The following is a 19,165-nucleotide window of genomic DNA, read 5'->3' as shown; positions in this document are numbered from 1 at the left end:
GTATACAGGACATTTGGAAAAGGCAATTATCGTTTTTTTAGTCGTAGTAGTGGAAGTAGTAGTAGTAGTAGTAGTAGTAGTAGTAGTAGTAGTAGTAGTAGTAGTAGTAGTAGTAGAAGTGGATGTTTAGAGAGTCGTTTGGGAATTTATGGACGATCTTGTATGCGTACATATACATGTGATAATAATATTGCAGCATTTTTTGCTTCCTAAATAAACAGTTAATACAAAGCATTTTACTGTTCCTCTTCATCGTTAATGGAAATAGGTTGTTGGTTGTAAAAACAAACAAACACCATAATTATGATGCCACACTGTTTGCAAGCGTGCATGTATATCATAATACTAATAATGAGGATACTTATATATATGGCTCAAATCCTAGAATAGTTCCAAGCGCCTCACAAAATCTATATCTATATCTAATTGTTTCCTGTCCTGGTCTCGCCCCCCCCCCCCCCTCACCCTTCAACCCCTAATCTTCATATCGGGCTATGACCTGAATTGAATAAACCATCCATCCATCCATCCATCCATCCATCCATCCATCCATCCATCCATCCATCCATTCCGCCTTACCCTTCACTGTAACAAGAAACCCACAGAAGTCGGCTGCCCCATGTGCATCTCTGACTCTGTAGCTGATGGAATCTGTCCCTCTGGGGAACTCGCTGCCTGGCCCAAGACCGGTCAGTTGCTGGACACTGAATAATATCATCACATATTTATTCCATTGGACATTATATAAATAATTGTGTTGCATCTTTCTTCCATTGGACATTAAATGATATCATTACATATTTCTTCAATTGGACAGTAAATAATATCATCACATCTTTCTTCAATTGGACATTAAATAATATCATTACATCTTTCTTCAATTGGACATTGAATAATATCATTACATCTTTCTTCAATTGGACAGTAAATAATATCATTACATCTTTCTTCAATTGGACATTAAATAATATCATTACATCTTTCTTCAATTGGACATTGAATAATATCATTACATCTTTCTTTAATTGGACATTAAATGATATCATTACATCGTGCTATAATTGGACGCTGACTAACATTATTACATCGTTCTATAATTGGACACTGATTAACATTATTACATCGTTCTGTAATTGGACACTAATCAACAGCATTACATGTGTTTAAATTCATCTATTTTTTTTTTAAGGATGTGACTAGCAAACACTCTGCAATACCTCTTTTTCAATAAATAAAAATATTTTCCCCAGCTTTGCCTTGTATTGTGAAAACTTATTTACCTTGCTCCTTATGCTATCATTCCAACAAATTTCTTATCAAAGAAAAACAAATTCACAGTGTTCAAATTAAAAACGCAGATAAAGTTGATGTTTACTGTATTTGATACAGAACAGAGGAACTGTGTGGAATAATTTTGATCATAGCTAAGAACTAAAATGTATAATAGGGTGAAATTCAACGCAGAGAAAGCAGACAGTGTAAACCACTGCAGAGAACGTTGTTGTTGTCTCTGTGAGCTGTGAAAGTTTGTAAGGCCAAAAAAAAAATAGGTCTGTTTACGGTAACCCGACCGACCCTGGTGTTTTCGCGCGACCCTAGACTTTTTTTTGGCATTTGGGAAAAAAAAAAAAAAAAAAAAAAAATCTTGTTTTTTTGGCAAAATAACGTAAAAATATGTTTTTTTGGAAAAAAAAAAAAAAACAATCCCGACCTACCGACCCTATTTTTTTGGCCTATGTTACCGTAAACAGACCTATTTTTTTTTTGGCCTAAGCGTTAATTTGGCGCCAAAAAAGTTGTTGTTTCTTTGAGCTGAGAAAATATGTATGCGCTAAATTGACGCAGGGAAATTTGACAGCATTAAAAGATAAACTCATTAGTCTTCTCGTTGAAACACGTAGAATAAAATAATACCCTAATCTGTCCAGGCCCTACATTGAATGCGCGCGTATTTTCTCTGGGTTACATCTAAGCCAAAACTCGTTTCGGTTTGGCAAAGACAGATTTTCTCTGTCTTTTCTTTTTCCATTTGTTGTTATACCTCAGTTGCATGCAGGCTGCTTCAACGCTTCAGTTTTGCTTCTCATTTTTTTTGCGCGGGGAGCATCCTTTAAGGAGGATATTATTGGCTGAATAAATACATATATTGACTTAAATGTCATTTACACAGTTTGTTCGACTAAAAGAAAAAAACACACAACATTTTGCATAGGTTTTATATTTCTAGTAAGTAATGCTTTCATAGAAATGTCGCAGGCCTTGCACGGATTTATGGTGATGCCAAATATATTTTCCCCTTGGGAAGGAAAGTTCCCTTAAATGAAAGGAACGGTCTTTTCCATTAAAGCAGTTCTGCACTATTTATTTATTTATTTATATGGGAGATTTATATAGCGCTTGACGTTCTCTAAGCGCTTTACATATTAATTTCTACAGTGCGAGATGGAATTGTTTACACAAGACCTGGCCAGGCTTTAACATGGAGTGAGATCATCCCTCGACTTGACCACACTCTAAGGCCAAACAAAAATATATGTTGGTTACCCCTTGACTGCCTCAGGACGGGTATACCCGTCCTGCACTTGTGCATTATTTCCATGATTAGATACTAAAAACAGATTCTTGGTTGAATTTCCTTTAAAAATAACATAGGTTTTACTTTCCTACCTACTGCCAGTTTGGAGCTAGAATTTTTTGTGAATTATTACACCCCGAACTCCAATATTCCCTGGCAGTCAGGGAGTTTTGATTGGCAGCGAAAGGGTTAGGGTAACATGAACAACAACAACAAAATAGGGTCGGTAGGTCGGCTTTTATTTTTAAATTTAAAAACAATTTTAGTCTTGGTTTGGTTTGCAAAATGTGCCAGAAAATGTTACCTTAAACCAACATATATTTTTGTTTGGCCTAATAGACAACATCCTGCCTGTTTCCTGTAAAAAGTGATAATCCTTTTATGAATCAATTTCAGAGATTGCAAGAATCACAAATCAGTCCCCAAAACATCCCACTCTGCACAGACTTTTTTTTTTTTTTTAGACAAAAGTTTTTGGTTTTTTTTTTATGAATGGAGGAATGGTTTTACCCATGTAAAAATCTGGCCAGATCTTAAACAAAGAGTTCAAAGCAAAACACTTAAAAAGGCTGACTTACACGAAAGCTTTCCCATCGGGGTCTCCAGCCTGCGGTGTTTGCCACGTGACGACAGCGGTAGTCTTGCCTTCCTCTGCGACTACCACAATGTCCGCCGGACACTGGATCTGTGGAGGCCTGTTTGGAGGTGGCTGGTCTGAGCTATCGCGACCACCTACACACCATTATTTGATATAACAGTATTATGGAAGTTTTCAACATTTAAAATACTCTCGGTTACTAGGTTATTTGCCTGTCGTGAGATTTAGAGGTACCTTCCTTCTTGAGTTTAGGCCAAACAAAAATATAATTATGTTGGTTTAGGGTAACGTAAGGTCGGCTTTTTGTTTTTTTTATTCATTTTTGTTTTTAAAAATTAGTCGATTTTAAAGGAGGTTACTTCCCTTAGTCTCAGTATGGTTCGCAAAATGTGCCAAAAGTTGGGTTTATTTTTAGAAATGAAAAAAAAGTTTTAGGGTCGGTGGGAAAAAATAGGGTCGGTCGGGTTACCCTAAACCAACATATATTTTTATTTGGCCTTACTATCTTGGGAACCACTGCATACATGTATCTGCCCAACGTTTTGTATTGGGTAGGTACGACATCCAACTTGGACACACATACCAAAGCTGCGTGGATGCGGCTTGAGCAGAGTGGATTTTGTTTCTGTACTTCTTCTTCTTCTCCTCTTTTTCTTCGTTCATGGGCTTAGACTCCCACGTTCACTCATGTTTTTAGCACGAGTGGATTTTTACGTGTATGACCGTTTTTACCCCGCCATTCAGGCAGCATACGCTGGCAAGCAAAAAATAAAAAAATAAGCCTCCAAACAAAACATAACAACAACAGCAACATAAACATATGAGTCCCGCCTCATAAAATGCAAACAAAAATGCAACTTTAACGACTTAACTTGTCAAGCTGGCCTTACCGAAAATGCTCGAGACGAACTTCAACAATGACGGAATGGCGGGGGCGATGATTGCAAGGGCAGGAAGCACCCAGCGTTTTTCACGGTGTAACACTGGAGCAGTACCTGAAATGCATGCACAGACAGACGGACACACACACACGCACACGCACACACACGCACGCACACACACACACACACACACACGCACACACACGCACACACACACACACACACACACACACACACACACACACACACAATGGCCTAAAGGAAACCAGATTCATTTTTGTAGTCAACTTGCATTGTATACGAGTAGGATATCTGCCACATTCTTGAGCTTTTTGTTCTTTGAGTGTATCAAACTTTCGTCACAACAGTTACTGTCGGCGGAGTTTCAAATGAACCATAACTCAAGAGAAACGAAACGTACTGTTTCCGGGGAGCCCTTGGTGATGGTTACAAAACACAGCATCATCTTACCGTCTGTTACCCATCCACCCAATCTGCAGGTAGACAGAACGGTAACGGCAGTCCGGTTTAGGCACACACTGCCTTCTCCCAGCAATCTTCCTTGTGGACACTGCACTGCGTCGGTCTCAAAACAGTCTGTATCTTCAAACTGTTCGTCCTGTTTACAAAACCCATTCCGGTTTTGGCTGCCCTTCTGCACATTGTAAACATGACTGTGGTGACTTTTGGTGACTCAGACATTTGTAGCCCTCGCATACCTACGTTCACGTACAGAAGAAGAAGAAGAAGAAGAAGAAGAAGAAGAAGAAGAAGAAGAAGAAGAAGAAGAAGAAGAAGAAGAAGAAGAAGAGACATTCAATATAATAGTCTCAGGGGCGGATTAGGGGGGGGGGATGTTACAGGGGTTCTAGACCCCCCCCACCCCGGCTGTCAAAAAAAAGGAAAGATTAAATACTAACTTTAAAAGAAATGAGTGGCTGCTGACATCAGTTGATCATGTTTGAAATCAAGGATAAGCCACAAATTGTTTATAAAATAGCTAAAATTCTTCAGCTTCAAGGGGGCTTCGCGTTGCCCCTGTACCCCAATAGGGATCTACCGACCCCTGGACCCCAGGTTGTAACCCCCCCCCCCCTCTGGCTTAACTGCTCCGCCCCTGAGTCTGAAGTTGTTCTATACTATTTCCTCAGTCAAAACATATATATAGATATATAGCTATTCTGATGGACACGTGGGGGAATTCGGGGGCTGTGATTGGATGGTCTCACACATCCCTTTTCCGATCATCAAAGCATAACGCTACGAAAGTTGGCCATTTTTGCCGATATCCAAACGATATCGGCAATAACAAAGACGCATGGTTCCGGTTTCTTCCACGTGTATAAAGTACACGCATACCTCGCCAGGTTTGTTTCTGTCACTCTGTGACTAGTCGACAGACGATGCCATTTGCTTTGTGTGTGTTTTTGTTGTTGCTTACTGTACATGACATACATTACGTGTAAAATCCAGTTCTTTAACAGGCAACAAACCTTGCAAATTTCCAGAAGCTGCAATCTGAAGCGACCTATCTCGGATTCTAGCAGACGATCTCTCCAATGTTTAACACAAAATCAGCAAACTCTCCTGTCACATAGAACGTCCATTGTATAGTGCAATGTTGAAATGAAGTTACTGGTCTGAAACATTTCGTCGTTTCTTCTGAGACAATCCTTGTTCTCTTATCATCTACAGATTTACCGCTGTCTTCACCACGCGAATTCCCAACAGAAGTCAGACTTTCGAACATACAATATACGTAGGCAAGCATGATACGTCATGACGTCATATGATTCCTAACATATTGACGTAATGCTAAGCATCCGGTTATCTCGAGTTTTCTCCGTAATACATGTCCGTGGGTTTTTCAATGTTCGGTTATTTCCGTGGCTTCATGCGGAAAGGGAACCGTCGTCTGCAATCAACGACATGGACCATTCTGGTACTTGTCGCTGACAAAAACATGATTCTAACACAGAATTTAATGTCAGAATAGCTATATAAACGCTATTGTGTTTTCATCGTAGCAATAGGGTCCGATATTTAGACTCGAACAAGTATAATGCGACTCGTCTTCGACTCGTCGGCATTATACTTGTCTCGTCTAAATATCGGGCCCTATTGCTACGCTGAAAACACAATAGCTGTTAATCTATATATATATACGACTAGTGTCTGTCTGTCTGTGTGTCTGTCTGTGTGTCTGTCTGTGCGCGATGCGCGGCCAAGGTTCTCGATGGATCTGTTTCAAATTTGGTGATCATATTCAGGTACACCCTGGACACAACCTGGTCGATGAGATATTTCAACACGTGCTCTCAGCGCGCAGCGCGGAACCGATTTTGGTTCCACCTCAGCTATTTTGGTTCCACCTCAGCTTACCCGGGCCCCCATACCGACACACCATAGCCGCTACACCACATCACAACGCCAAAGTTCTCGGTGGATCTTTTTCAAATTTGGACACCGTATTCAGCTACACCCCGGACACAATATCATCGATGAGATATTTCAACACGTGCTCTCAGCGCGCAGCGCTAAACTCATTTTCGTTTTTGTGTTCATTTCACCATTATAAGTAACTCTTCCTTATCTTCTCCAGTGTTTGGCGTTTATCTCCCTTCCTTCGTGTGGCTTTCCCGTTCAGTTGTAAGTTACTATTATTTTTAGAATGTCACTGCGCTGTCCACTGCGCTGTCCTTAACGCTTCCCTTGCACCCGTAAGTTGTTCTTACTGTCAAAGTGAAAAGGTCGAATCAATTTATAGCCACGCGAAAAATACACTCTCACCTATCTCTATATATTTATAGATACAGATATGCATATATATATACGGCTTCTCTGTGTGTGTGTGTGTTTGTGTGTGTGTGTGGGCAAAAACCTATGTATTATAGAGTTCTGTTTGTGATGGGGTCTAGCGGCTTTTGTCTGTCTGTATGTTCTGGCATGTGAGAAGCCACAGCAGATGTTATAGGACAAAAAAATAAGCTCTAAAATTCTCAATCCCGTTTGACAGGACTTCGCCTTTCAAAGGTGATTGTGGTGAACCGCCACGCTGTCTGTCTCTGTCGCGCCGTTCACCCCAAATTCCCGTTTCTGAGGTACTATTTTTAGAATGTCACTGCGCTGTCCAGAACGCTTCCCTTGCACCCGTAAGTTGTTCTTACTGTCAAAGTGAAAAGGTCGAATCAATTTATAGCCACGCAAAAAATACACTCTCACCTATCTCTATATATTTATAGATATAGATATACATATATATATATACGGCTTCTCTGTGTGTGTGTTTGTGTGTGTGTGTGTGTGGGAAAAAACCTGTTGATTGTAGAGTTCTGTTTGTGATGGGGTCTAGCGGCTTTTGTCTGTCTGTATGTTCTGGCATTTGAGAAGCCACAACAGATAATATAGGGCTAAGAAATAAGCTCTAAAATTCTCAATCCCGTTTGACAGGACTTCGCTTGCAGAGGTGATTGTGATGAACCGCCACGCTGTCTGTCTCTGTCTCGCGATTCACCCCGGCGAAGCCGGGTATTCCTCTAGTATCTATATATATATATATACGACTTGTGTCTGTGTGTCTGTGTGTCTGTGTGTCTGTCTGTGTATGTGTGTATTCGCCATGCACGGCCAAAGTTCTCGATGGATCTGCTTCAAATTTGGTGTCCATATTCAGATACACCCTGCACAAAATCTGGTCGATGAGATATTTCAATGCGTGCTCTCAGCGCGCAGCGCTGAACCGATTTTGGTTCCACCTCAGCTACCCGGGCCCCCATACCGACACACCAAAGCCGCTAGACCACATCACAACGCCAAAGTTCTCGGTGGATCTTTTTCAAATTTGGACACCGTATTCAGCTACACCCCGGACACAATATCATCGATGAGATTATTTCAACACATGCTCTCAGCGCGCAGCGCTGAACCGATTTTGATTTTTCTGTTCATTTCACCATTCTCAGTAACTCTTCCTTATCTTCTCCAGTGTTTTGCGTTTATCTCCCTTCCTTCGTGTGGCTTCAATCCATATTCCCGTTTCTACGTTACTATTTTTAGAATGTCACTGCGCTGTCCAGAACGCTTCCCTTGCACCCGTAAGTTGTTCTTACTGTCAAAGTGAAAGGTCGAATCAATTTAAAGCCACGCGAAAAATACACTGTCACCTATCTCTATATATTTATAGATATAGATATACATATATGATATACGGCTTCTCTGTGTGTGTGTGTGTTTGTGTGTGTGTGTGGGCAACACCTGTGGATTTTAGAGTTCTGTTTGTGATGGGGTCTAGCGGCTTTTGTCTGTCTGTATGTTCTGGCATTTGAGAAGCCACAGCAGATAATATAGGGCTGAGAAATAAGCCCTAAAATTCTCCATCCCATTTGACAGGACTTCGCCTTCAAAGGTGAATGTGGTGAACCGCGACGCTGTCTGTCTCTGTCTCGAGATTCACCCCGGCGAAGCCGGGTATTCCTCTAGTATATATATATATATATATATATATATAGAATGTGGAAGACACTTGGTTTATGAAAACAAGATTTAATGTTCGCATGCTTGTCGGGGCTTAGGTCGACCTGTCTTACGTTACGGGGTTCAAAACTAGATCCTTTCTCACCTGGTCTGAACACACATCTTCAGGCAATCCTGATTTCCCCCCAGTCACCCAATAACACAGGACAAACAGCAGAAGGAGAGGGAAAGCTGTGGACATAGAACATAAAAATCAGTGACCTTTTATTACTAACTTTATAATTTATAATTGTGTGTGTGTGTGACTTGAGGCGAGGAAGCTCGAGTGTATACTGCTAGTATTAGTGAATGTATTTTTTATGTTTATGCTGTCCAGTGTTGTTTTTAAATTAATGTTGTTGACCAGTTTGTATAAATGATGCGTGTGCTGGTGTATATGGCTGGATTGAAATGTTTCTTAACCGCAATGTCATCACAAATTCCCAACCTTGGGCAATTCAAGATTCTGTATTCTGTATTCTGTAATTAAAAGCATATACCATTTGATGCATTTGAAATTGAGCAGAAAGTTGTTGTTGTTGTTTTTGTTGTTGTTGTTGTTGTTGTTGTTGTTGTTGTTAATGTTTTTGTCGTTGTTGTTGATTTTTAGGCATATTTATCAACCAATCATTTCTAAATGTTTTGCTCAATACCGTTAAACAGAATACTCGCGTCAATGTCGTATCATCATCAATCATCATCAATCATCATCAATCATCATCAATCATCATCATCATCATCATCATCATCATCATCATCATCATCATCATCATCATCATCTTCTTCTTCTTCTTCTTCTTCTTCTTCTTCTTCTTCTTCTTCTTCTTCTTCTTCTTCTTCTTCTTCTTCTTCCTCTTCTTCTTCTTCTTCTTCTTCTTCTTCTTCTTCTTCTTCTTCTTCTTCTTCTTCTTCTTCTTCTTCTTCTTCTTCTTCTTCTTCTTCTTCTTCTTCTTCTTCTTCTTCTTCTTCTTCTGTAAAAAAGTGAAGACGATTTAAATGTTTATATCAGCATCAGCGCAAGGCGGAGAATTAGAACATCTGTTTAACTGACCTGGTAAACGATTCATGCTGGATGACACTGATCAGATTCCGTGTCAGTGTCATTCAATTAGATTCACTGGTGGTTCATTGTGGATATTTTACCTAAAATGAGCAAACGTGAGATACACAACAATTTCCTGTGAAGATCCCAACAGTCAAATAGCTTCCCAAGAAAATTATTTGTTTCATTAGCTTATTAAGGCGTATGTTTTGGGTAAAGCTTTTCATGACCGAACGATATGTATAAAACACATGCACATACTTATATCCCTTGACTCATCAAAGAAACTGACGAATCTAGTTAATCGTTAATACAATTCAACACACTACGCTACAATTCAAAAGAACTTTCCTGTGGTTTTTCTCTCTTTTTTTTCTTTGTTTTTTGGGTCTTGTTAACCAACAGAAATGTGTATTTATAATGTTGTTGTTGATGCAGCTTTTTCTGTTTTGTTTTTGTTTTTGTTTGCTTGTTTGGTTCTTTGTTATTGTCCTGACGAGTCTCAAATTGGCCATTTGATGATTTGGCAGCATCGCCGTTTATAGCAGTACACGGAAACATTATTCAGAATCAAGGCCTTCGTCGTCGTAGTCATTCACAAGCACAAGCTTTCGAAACACATCAAACTATTTTCGCTGCTTTGGGTCAATTTAATGAATAAAACATTCCAGAAAACGCGGACGTGCTGAACAAAAAAATAAACAAACAAAAACACCTACCTTGAAATATTGAGAACATTCTCTCCCAACGGGTAGCAACCCAAGTAATGAGCAAGGACAGAAGAGAAACCACTTTTTAGACAGGCAGACCGTCACGTGACGTTAGCAACGACATTAGCCAATCACAAACGGTGCGAGCATGTGCGGTGCCCCCTAGCGACGCAATGCTTATTTCCATGCAGACATCCTGAGAACGCAGGTAGGTGACATGTTTTTCCAACAAGTGATGAACAGTTTGTTTTTGATTCATTTCAATATGCACAGTCTCTGAACATCTGCAACCCCTCATCATCATCATCATCATCATCATCATCATCATCATCATCATCATCATCATCATCATCATCATCATCATCATCAATCATCAATCATCGTCAATCGTCGTCGTCGTCGTCGTCATCGTCGTCGTCGTCATCATCGTCGTCTTCATCCGCTCTCTCTGTCATTCGCTCTCTTTCTGTCTCTGTCTGTTTTTCTGTCTGTTTGTCTATCTGTTGGTCTGTCTGTTTGTCTATCTGTTGGTCTGTCTGTTTGTCTATCTGTTTGTCTGTTTGTTATTCTGTCTGTCTGTCTCTGTTTCTGTCTCTCTGTCTCGGTCTGTCTCTCTGTCTCTGTTTGTCTCTCTCTCTCTCTCTGTTTGTCTCTTTCCTGAAGGAGATCGTATAACACCGCCCTGATATGGCCCTTCGTGGTCGGCTGGGCGTTAAGCAAACAAACAAACAAACAAGATCGTATAACTTGGGCTTCTAATATCCAATAAGACGATGTGTGCCACCTACTAATTCCACATTTGGTCAGTTTGTGAAATCAAAAGGGTGTTTTTATGCCACAGTTGATCAAATCCTAATTTGCCAGTCATTCCAGTGATTTTTGCGTGGCTGTACAGTTTCATCAAAATAGGATGATTCTGTTTCTAGTTCACAGCAATTCCTTAAAACATCAAGTACCTCTGCATTGTTATTGTGATGTGGTGGTAGAGTTCAATTCTTTTCTGTTCTTTCAATGTTTCAATATTGCATTTCATTCAGTCAGTCAAAGTAGCAGACTAACGTGTGCACCGTGTTCTTGTCGAATACCGTAGGAAGTTCGTTTTTGAGACTGTGCCAAAAGGTGACGTTTTCATGTCAGTATGTCCCAAATGACATCACCAGTACATTTTTCATTCTATCTAATCTGTTTTCGTTCTATTTTTTCTAATAACATGCGTTAACAATTGATTGCCAACTGGAATGGAAGAGCACAAAAAGTGTAACTTGATATGTAGTTTCTCTAGAGGGAAAAACATCTTCCACTTTCATGTCAGTGTGTCCCATGCAACATACATTTGCCAAACAGCTATGTGCAAGTAGATTATTTGTTAGTGGTATAGAAAATACTGATCAACAATTAAAGTCAGTTTTCACATTCATTTTCTACCTATTTCTTATTTGTTTATTCTGTTGGCAATGGTGAAATGTCAGCAATCGTGTGTCATTCGGGACAGTAGACATGACACCTGACCTTTTGGCACAGTCTCTTTTACATTTAGTCAAGTTTTGACTAAATGTTTTAACGTAGAGGGGGGAATCGAGACGAGGGTCGTGGTGTATGTGTGTGTGTGTGTGTGTGTGTGTGTGTGTGTGTGTGTGTGTGTGTGTGTGTGATGTGTGTGTGTCTGTGAGTGTGTGTAGAGCAATTCAGAGAAAACTACTTGACCGATCTTCATGAAACTTGACATGAGAGATCCTGAGTATGGTATCTCGAGACGTTTTTTCCATTTTTTGGATAAATGTCTTTGATGACGTCATATCCGGCATTTTGTAAAAGTTGAGGCGGCACTGTCACACCCTCATTTTTCAATAAAATTGATTGACATTTTGGCCAAGCAATCTTCGAGGAAGGCCGGACTTTGGTATTGCATTTCAGCTTGGAGGCTTAAAAATTGATTAATGACTTTGGTCATTAAAAATCTGAAAATTGTAATTATTTTTTTTTAATAAAACGATCCAAAATTACGTTTATCTTATTCTTCATCATTTTCTGATTCCAAAAACATATAAATATGTTATATTCCGATTAAAAACAAGCTCTGAAAATTAAAAATATAGAAATTATGATTAAAATTAAATTTCCGAAATCGATTTAAAAACAATTTCATCTTATTCCTTGTTCGTTCCTGATTCCAAAAACATATAGATATGATATGTTTGGATTAAAAACACGTTCAGAGAGTTAAAAAGAATAGAGATATAGAAAAGCGTGCTATTCTCCTCAGCGCAACCGCTACCGCGCTTTTCTGGATTGTTAATTTCACTGCCTTTGCGACGAGCGGTGGACAGACGATGCTACGAGTGTACGGTCTTGCGGAAAAAATGCAATGCGTTCAGTTTCATTCTGTGAGTTCGACTGAGCTTGACTAAATGTTGTATTTTCGCCTTACGCGACTTGTGTTTATGCACAACGGCTTGACATGTTTATGTTCCCTGTGTAATCGATTAGTGCATGCCACACTTATGAAACTGCCAATCGAGGACGCTGTTTCTAAGCAGTCTACCAGCACCTAAACTCGTTCAGATTGTTTGTCTTTGAGACTGAATATATATACACCCGATTCAGTTTTTTTGTGCTAGAAAAAAACACCATCGGGCAAAGCAATCACCCTTTTTGTGCTTTGTGGTTTATGCATCATATAATATTCCCAAAAGGATCGTTCAGATAGTATTTTTCACAAATATTGGTACAGATGATTATGATAAATATAAACTCGTCCAATTAATGATGTCACCCATTGTTGCACCCAAACGTAAACATTCGTTCTCGTTTCCTTTCATTGAAACTTTCTATGCGATTAAAACACTCAACTTGGCAATCTGGCACACTTTTAGGACCAAAGATTGCTTTTACAAGGGTCACGTGACCGCCTTTAAATTAAGGGTACCCACGTACGTAATCGACTTGACCAAAACGTAAGGTACCAATTCAAAAAAGATCGACAAAAATTCAGAATAGGTACAACTTGGCAACTTTTACTGACGGTGGGAAAGTCAAACCAATTATCAATTCAAAATGTTTTGTTTCCAATTTCGTTGTAGAGTTTTTGTTGAGGTACATATGCCATTCCTACTAATGCAGGTGTCGATTACATAAGTGGTCGAACACGGGAGATGTTTGCGTCAATTTTGAGGGGTACCATGCCAAAAAGTGTTTTATTTCCGCTTTTGTCATCCATGCTGTGCATGTTATTCAGCATTCTTTGCTGCAGCACATAGGGTAAAGGTATCTAATTCCGACCGATTTTTGGGGTACCTAAATCCGACCGATTTTCCCAGTCACATCAAAGACGATGTGCGCACGTCACCACAACAGAAAGAATGCCATTCATACTCGGGCCAGTCATGAACAGGTTGATGACGCGACTTTACGGACCAATCGTTAAAACCTGAATGTGTTGAAAATATTCAAATTAAAAAGGTTTCTTTATGCGCGTTTTCTGTTATGACCAAGACCTTACTATAAACTACAGAATGTCGGCAGATGTATGACCAGTTTATTTTCTTTGGAAATTCTCTTCACCGAACGATTTTACGGGAAATGAATGGATATTTAATTCATCTAGTAAGTCTTAAAGGAGATCAGCTCATGATATCTTGGTTTTTGTAACATATGTTTGTGTTCTTTAGTTCTGTCTTGTTATCCTTTTTCCTTCTATTCTATTTGTGTGTGTGTTTTAAAATTTTTTTTAAATTCCCCCCCCCCTCCTCCCCCTCATCGTCGTTGATTACACCATGGAAACAACATTACCGACATTGACATTCTATTTACAGCGTCATCAACATTCGACGTACTCTGAGTCGGATTGTTACGAATAACTTGCCGCTTATGACACTTATCAGCTCTGTTTTTGTTTTAGTTTCAATTTGGTTTATCTGAAAGGCGTTACCTTGCCATTCGTCACGCTTAATACTGTTTGTTCCAGTCACAAGGGCCTGATTTCCCAAGTCCCGGGGAAGATGATGTGATATGAGAAACCAGATTACACAGAGAGAAATAAGGGGAATAGGATACGGGAAGTGTCAATTGTAGGTGCAGTTGACATCCTCTGCGTGTGAATAGAATCATACAGCGACGGTCGCAGTGGCGTGGTGGTTTGACGTCGGCCTTCTAATCGGGAGGTCGTGAGTTGGAATCCCGGTACGCGGTCGCTGCCGCCTGGTGGGTTAAGAGTGGAGATTTTTCCGATCTCCCAGGTCAACTTATGTGCAGACCTGCTACATAGTAACTTAACCCCCTTCGTGTGTACACGCAAGCACAAGACCAAGTGCGCACGGAAAAGATCCTGTAATCCATGTCAGAGTTCGGTGGGTTATAGAGACACGAAAATACCCAGCATGCCTCCCCCGAAATCGGCGTATGCTGCCTGAATGGCGGGGTAAAAACGGTCATACACGTACAAATCCACTCGTGCTAAAAACATGAATGAACGTGGGAGTCTATAAGCCCATGAACGAAGAAGAAGAAGAAGAAGAAGAATCATAAAGCGAGAGAAGGACACATTTCCTGTTTGGCAATTCACACGGAAGGGTGAGCGTGGGTCACAGTGTCAACATGTTATGGAAGTCTTGAACTTTCGGAACCCCTTTCTTCGGCTGAAAGACGAAATCATAAACAGCGGAAAAAGATAATTCGTGTAACACCACGCCTAGCCAAAAATGCATGTTTTTTCTATTGGTTGATTTTAATTCTAGCAAAATCGAATTCCTACGTGCGAGTGTGTGTGTGTGTGTATGTGTGTGTATGTGTGTGTGTGTTTGTGTGTGTGTTTGTGTGTGTGTGTGTGTGTGTGTGTGTGTGTGTGTGTGTGTGTGTGTGTGTGTGTGTGTGTGTGTGATACTGTTTGGTCCAGTTATCAGGGCGTGATTTCCCTAGACCCGTGGAAGATGATGTGATATGAGAGACCAGATTACACAATCACAGCAAGTCTCGCGCGGTGACGAGACGCCTGCTATTATTCACTATATCACAATGATGTTCTTTCCATGAATAGAAGCTCTGAAACCTTATACTTTACATAGAAAGTGATCGTTTTCCCAAAAATTGCACATAATTCTCGGGAACATAGTCGGTACATGTACAGGTAATTCCATGAGACAAGACTTGACAAAATATTGCACGCGCTGAAAGACTGGACAACATTTCAGCGTTTCAAATCTTTCTTTGCACGCCCCCCCCCCCCCCACACACACACACACGCGCGCTCGCAAACACTCCCTCTCTCTATCTTTACACCCCCGGTATAGGGGTGTGTACAGGTTTCACTCGATGTGTTTGTTTGTGTGTTTGTTTGTGTTCGCATATAGATCTCAAGAATGAACGGACCGATCGTCACCAAACTTGGTGAACAGGTTCTATACATTCCTGAGACGGTCCTTACACAAATTGGGACCAGTCAAACACACGGTTAGGGAGTTATTGGTGGATTAAAATTATACAACGACTTATAGAGGCACACCCCCGTTGGTCAAAGGGAAATAACCATTCTCACTGCCACCAACTGAGAAGGTTATTTCCCTTTATAGGGGGTGTTTTTCCTATCGGAGGAATTTCTTGTTCTCTCTGTCTCTCTCCGTCTGTCTCTTTGTATCTCTCTGTCACTCTCTGTTTGTCTGTCAGTCATCTGTATACCAAAGACAACGAGAAGCATAGAGAAGATAAAGCGACTTCTATAAAAACAAAACTCTCTTTATTAAAGGAATGGGGGGGGGGGGGGGTAGGGGGATGAGTGGGGGTGAAAGTCGCTTGTTCAGCACATGCTTTTCATTGTCTTTGGTTCTAAGAGTCTGTATCTTTCTCTTTCAATCACCTTGAGACTCACGTGGTTAGGATTCCTTCTTTAATTATTTCATTAGAGAACCCGAGACCGCAGACATCGTCCAAATCGAAAGCAAAAAACGCTTACTTTACCACGGTTAAATTGACATCAATAAAAAAAAAATGACAAGAACGCTGAGGCGTGATTAACCATTCAGTCAAGCGATTCAGCACGCTGAATACTCCCGGTTCTCTCTAACTTTGTTAATTAAACAAGAGGATAAAGAGAAGGAGAGAGAGAGGCACTGACACTGACACGTGCACTGACACAGTTTAATTGAATATGGGCCTACAGCCCCTTTCAATGGCCGGGGGGTACGCAACTGAGTATCACACGAAAAATAGAAAACATACAATACAAACGTATGCACAATAGGCCTACATAGTGGTTTGTTCCAAGCATACCTTCATTAACAATCATGCAAAATCAGTGGCGTCTATACGGATAGTTTCGAGGTTGACCATGGGCAGCGCCATTTTGTTGTGAAATACGTCATCAGTTTGTGTATGGGAGGGGTGAAGGCAACCCTATGGGAGGGGTGAAGGCAACATTGTTCATCAGTAGAAAGTTGTGAAATCCGTCACCCTATCGGAGGGGTGAAGGCAAAATTGGTCATCACTGAGTTTGTGTAACACAGGAAGTTGTGAAATACGTCACCCTATGGGAGGGGTGACGGCAAAATTGTTCAACAAAAACATCATAGGTCGAACTGGCAGGGTCAACCGCAACAAACTCAAACCTTTAATACTTTGATGTATTTGAGTGACTTATATACCGACATTTTTATTTCTTTTTTTCAGCACAGGTGTAGGAAAAATCATGAACCAAAATGTTATTTATTTTCTAATTTAACATTTGTTTTACAAATGTGACCATGGTCTTTCAAACATACAGTGACATTAAACATTGTTATGTTAAAAAAAAGAAAAAAGAAAAAAAGCTTTTGTGCACAAATCAGAAAATACATTGTACATTTTACCTTCAGGCCAAACAGTGTCTGTTGCAAAGGACCCAGGAAGTTGCCAAGAACAGGCGCTTGCATTAGGATGTGTCCAATGATAGTAGGTTTGGTTGTGATCAATCACAATAATGTAGGAATAAAAATGTATGACAGTTTGGTATGATGACATGTAATTCACATATGCTGAAATGTAATATTATACATCATATAATATTATTATGGCTGTTGCCATGACCATGAACCCCGACAAAGGTTTAATGTTATGCAAATCAAAATACCAAAATCAAGCACCTATTGTGGGCTTGTGACTGAACGACAGTTACGGTACACGTGTACGTGTACTTTTGCGCATCCGTTGAACTTGTGAACTCGTGGTACCTCTGTGCTATTGAGAATTCAAACTTGTACTATCGGGGATCCACTAAGGTTTCCGAGACTGTGTTTTGTCTGTATTGAAATGGTCTGGTGGAAGAGCCGATCCCTTAAAGGCTGACATTGTCCTATTTAATTAGTTTAATTACTTCCAGGGCTTTTCCCATCGTTGCGGGGATGTATAAATTAAGCTTCCTGCAAATGTTTAGCTTTGAAGTCCTTACCAATTGCGAGAAATAATTAATTCTTTATTGCTATGTTCTCCAGGACTTGGGCTAATTTTAGACCGTCAACACAGACAGCGTCGTCAATCCCCGCGTGAAGAAAATCGCTCACCTTCCACGTGCAAAACGCAGTGATATTGACACACCAGATTAGCGCGGTAGCGTATTGTGCTAAGCAGGAAAGCGCGCTTTTCTGTATTCTTGTTAACTTCGCAATTTCCGGAAAACATCCACTTTCACTTTGAGACTGTTTTGTTTACATTCGACACTATCAAAACCACTTTGCAATACTGAAATATTTTTTTCTGTGTTCGAAAGCTACAGAAAATCGTTATTATATCCCCTTAGGTACAGTTTTATAACATTGTTGGCACATGTAAACAATAGGAATTATTAATGAACGCTACGAAAAGGGCAGCCTTTAATTTGCATAGGTAAAATGATCGTTTTTCGGTACCCGACACCCTTCGTGAGTTGAATTTGTTTTGATCTTGTGACGTAGGAACGCGGGATGTTGTGGACTGGGGCCGTTTTACTTTTTGCTGAGCTTGTCGAGCAGAGCAGACGTTGTCTGGTGAGCGGTCGCGTGGCAAGTTTTGCTACGGGCAGAACTGACACGGGGGATAACCGGTCAAAGGCCGAGCGAAAGCCGAAGGCAAGCGACAAGCGAATGATACAGCAGATTAATCATTCGTTTTGATCAGAAACATAGTCTCTAGTTTTTACACCCCCGGTATAGGGGTGTGTATAGGATTCGGTCGATGTGTTTGTTTGTTTGTTTGTGTGTGTGTTTGTGTTCGCATATAGATCTCAAGAATGAACGGACCGATCGTCACCAAACTTGGTGAACAGGTTCTATACATTCCTGAGACGGTCCTTACAAAAATTGGGACCAGTCAAACACACGGTTATGGAGTTATTGGTGGATTAAGATTCTACAAGGACTTATAGAGGGCCAGGGACATATTAATGGTCAAAGGGAAATAACCTTCTCAGTTGGTGGCAGTGAGAATGGTAAGGACGGGGGTGTTTTTCCTATCTCGGAGGAATTTCTTGTTATGAATGAGTTTTTAAATTAAAACAATCACGAGAACCCTCTCGCTTACCCTTAAATCTTTATCCTTGTAAAATAAAGTTCTCTCTCTCACATAGTTTCTTTTTGGCCTGTTGGCAAGTCTTCTCTCACTCGTTGAAATAATAGAAAACTTTTGATAACACTTGGTACCCGAGGGGGGGGGGGGGGGGGGGGGAGTGAGCGCAAGGGCAGCTGATGGCATTGCCATTTGATGTCTGATTCGATCGCGGATGCTTGTTTGTTTGTTTGTTTGTTTGTTTCAGACCCACACCCATATACACACATTTCACATTTAAACCATTTGTCGGCCCCCTGTCGATATTTACTTGTATATACAACCGAACAATAGAAGAAGTTC

General features: G+C 40.4%; 1 protein-coding gene across 1 annotated transcript in view; it reads right to left on the bottom strand.

Moving 5' to 3' along the window:
- Positions 1-10,364, bottom strand: part of LOC138961100 (P-selectin-like) — a 30,296-nt gene extending 19,932 nt beyond the window's left edge. Inside the window, exons 1-7 of the mRNA XM_070332698.1 lie at positions 10,328-10,364; positions 9,618-9,709; positions 8,673-8,758; positions 4,526-4,709; positions 4,064-4,168; positions 3,154-3,307; positions 580-704 (exon numbers count right to left, since the gene is read on the bottom strand). Of these exons, the coding sequence (XP_070188799.1) occupies positions 580-704; positions 3,154-3,307; positions 4,064-4,168; positions 4,526-4,709; positions 8,673-8,758; positions 9,618-9,633 (670 nt within the window). The 5' untranslated portion in view covers positions 9,634-9,709; positions 10,328-10,364. The remainder of the gene's footprint in view (positions 1-579; positions 705-3,153; positions 3,308-4,063; positions 4,169-4,525; positions 4,710-8,672; positions 8,759-9,617; positions 9,710-10,327) is intronic.
- Positions 10,365-19,165: the final 8,801 nt, after the last annotated feature.

Source organism: Littorina saxatilis, linkage group LG3, assembly GCF_037325665.1.
Source record: "Littorina saxatilis isolate snail1 linkage group LG3, US_GU_Lsax_2.0, whole genome shotgun sequence".
Lineage (NCBI taxonomy): Eukaryota > Metazoa > Mollusca > Gastropoda > Littorinimorpha > Littorinidae > Littorina > Littorina saxatilis.
The sequence above is the reverse complement of the archived record's forward strand: the minus strand, read 5'-3'. Positions and strand labels throughout refer to the sequence as shown.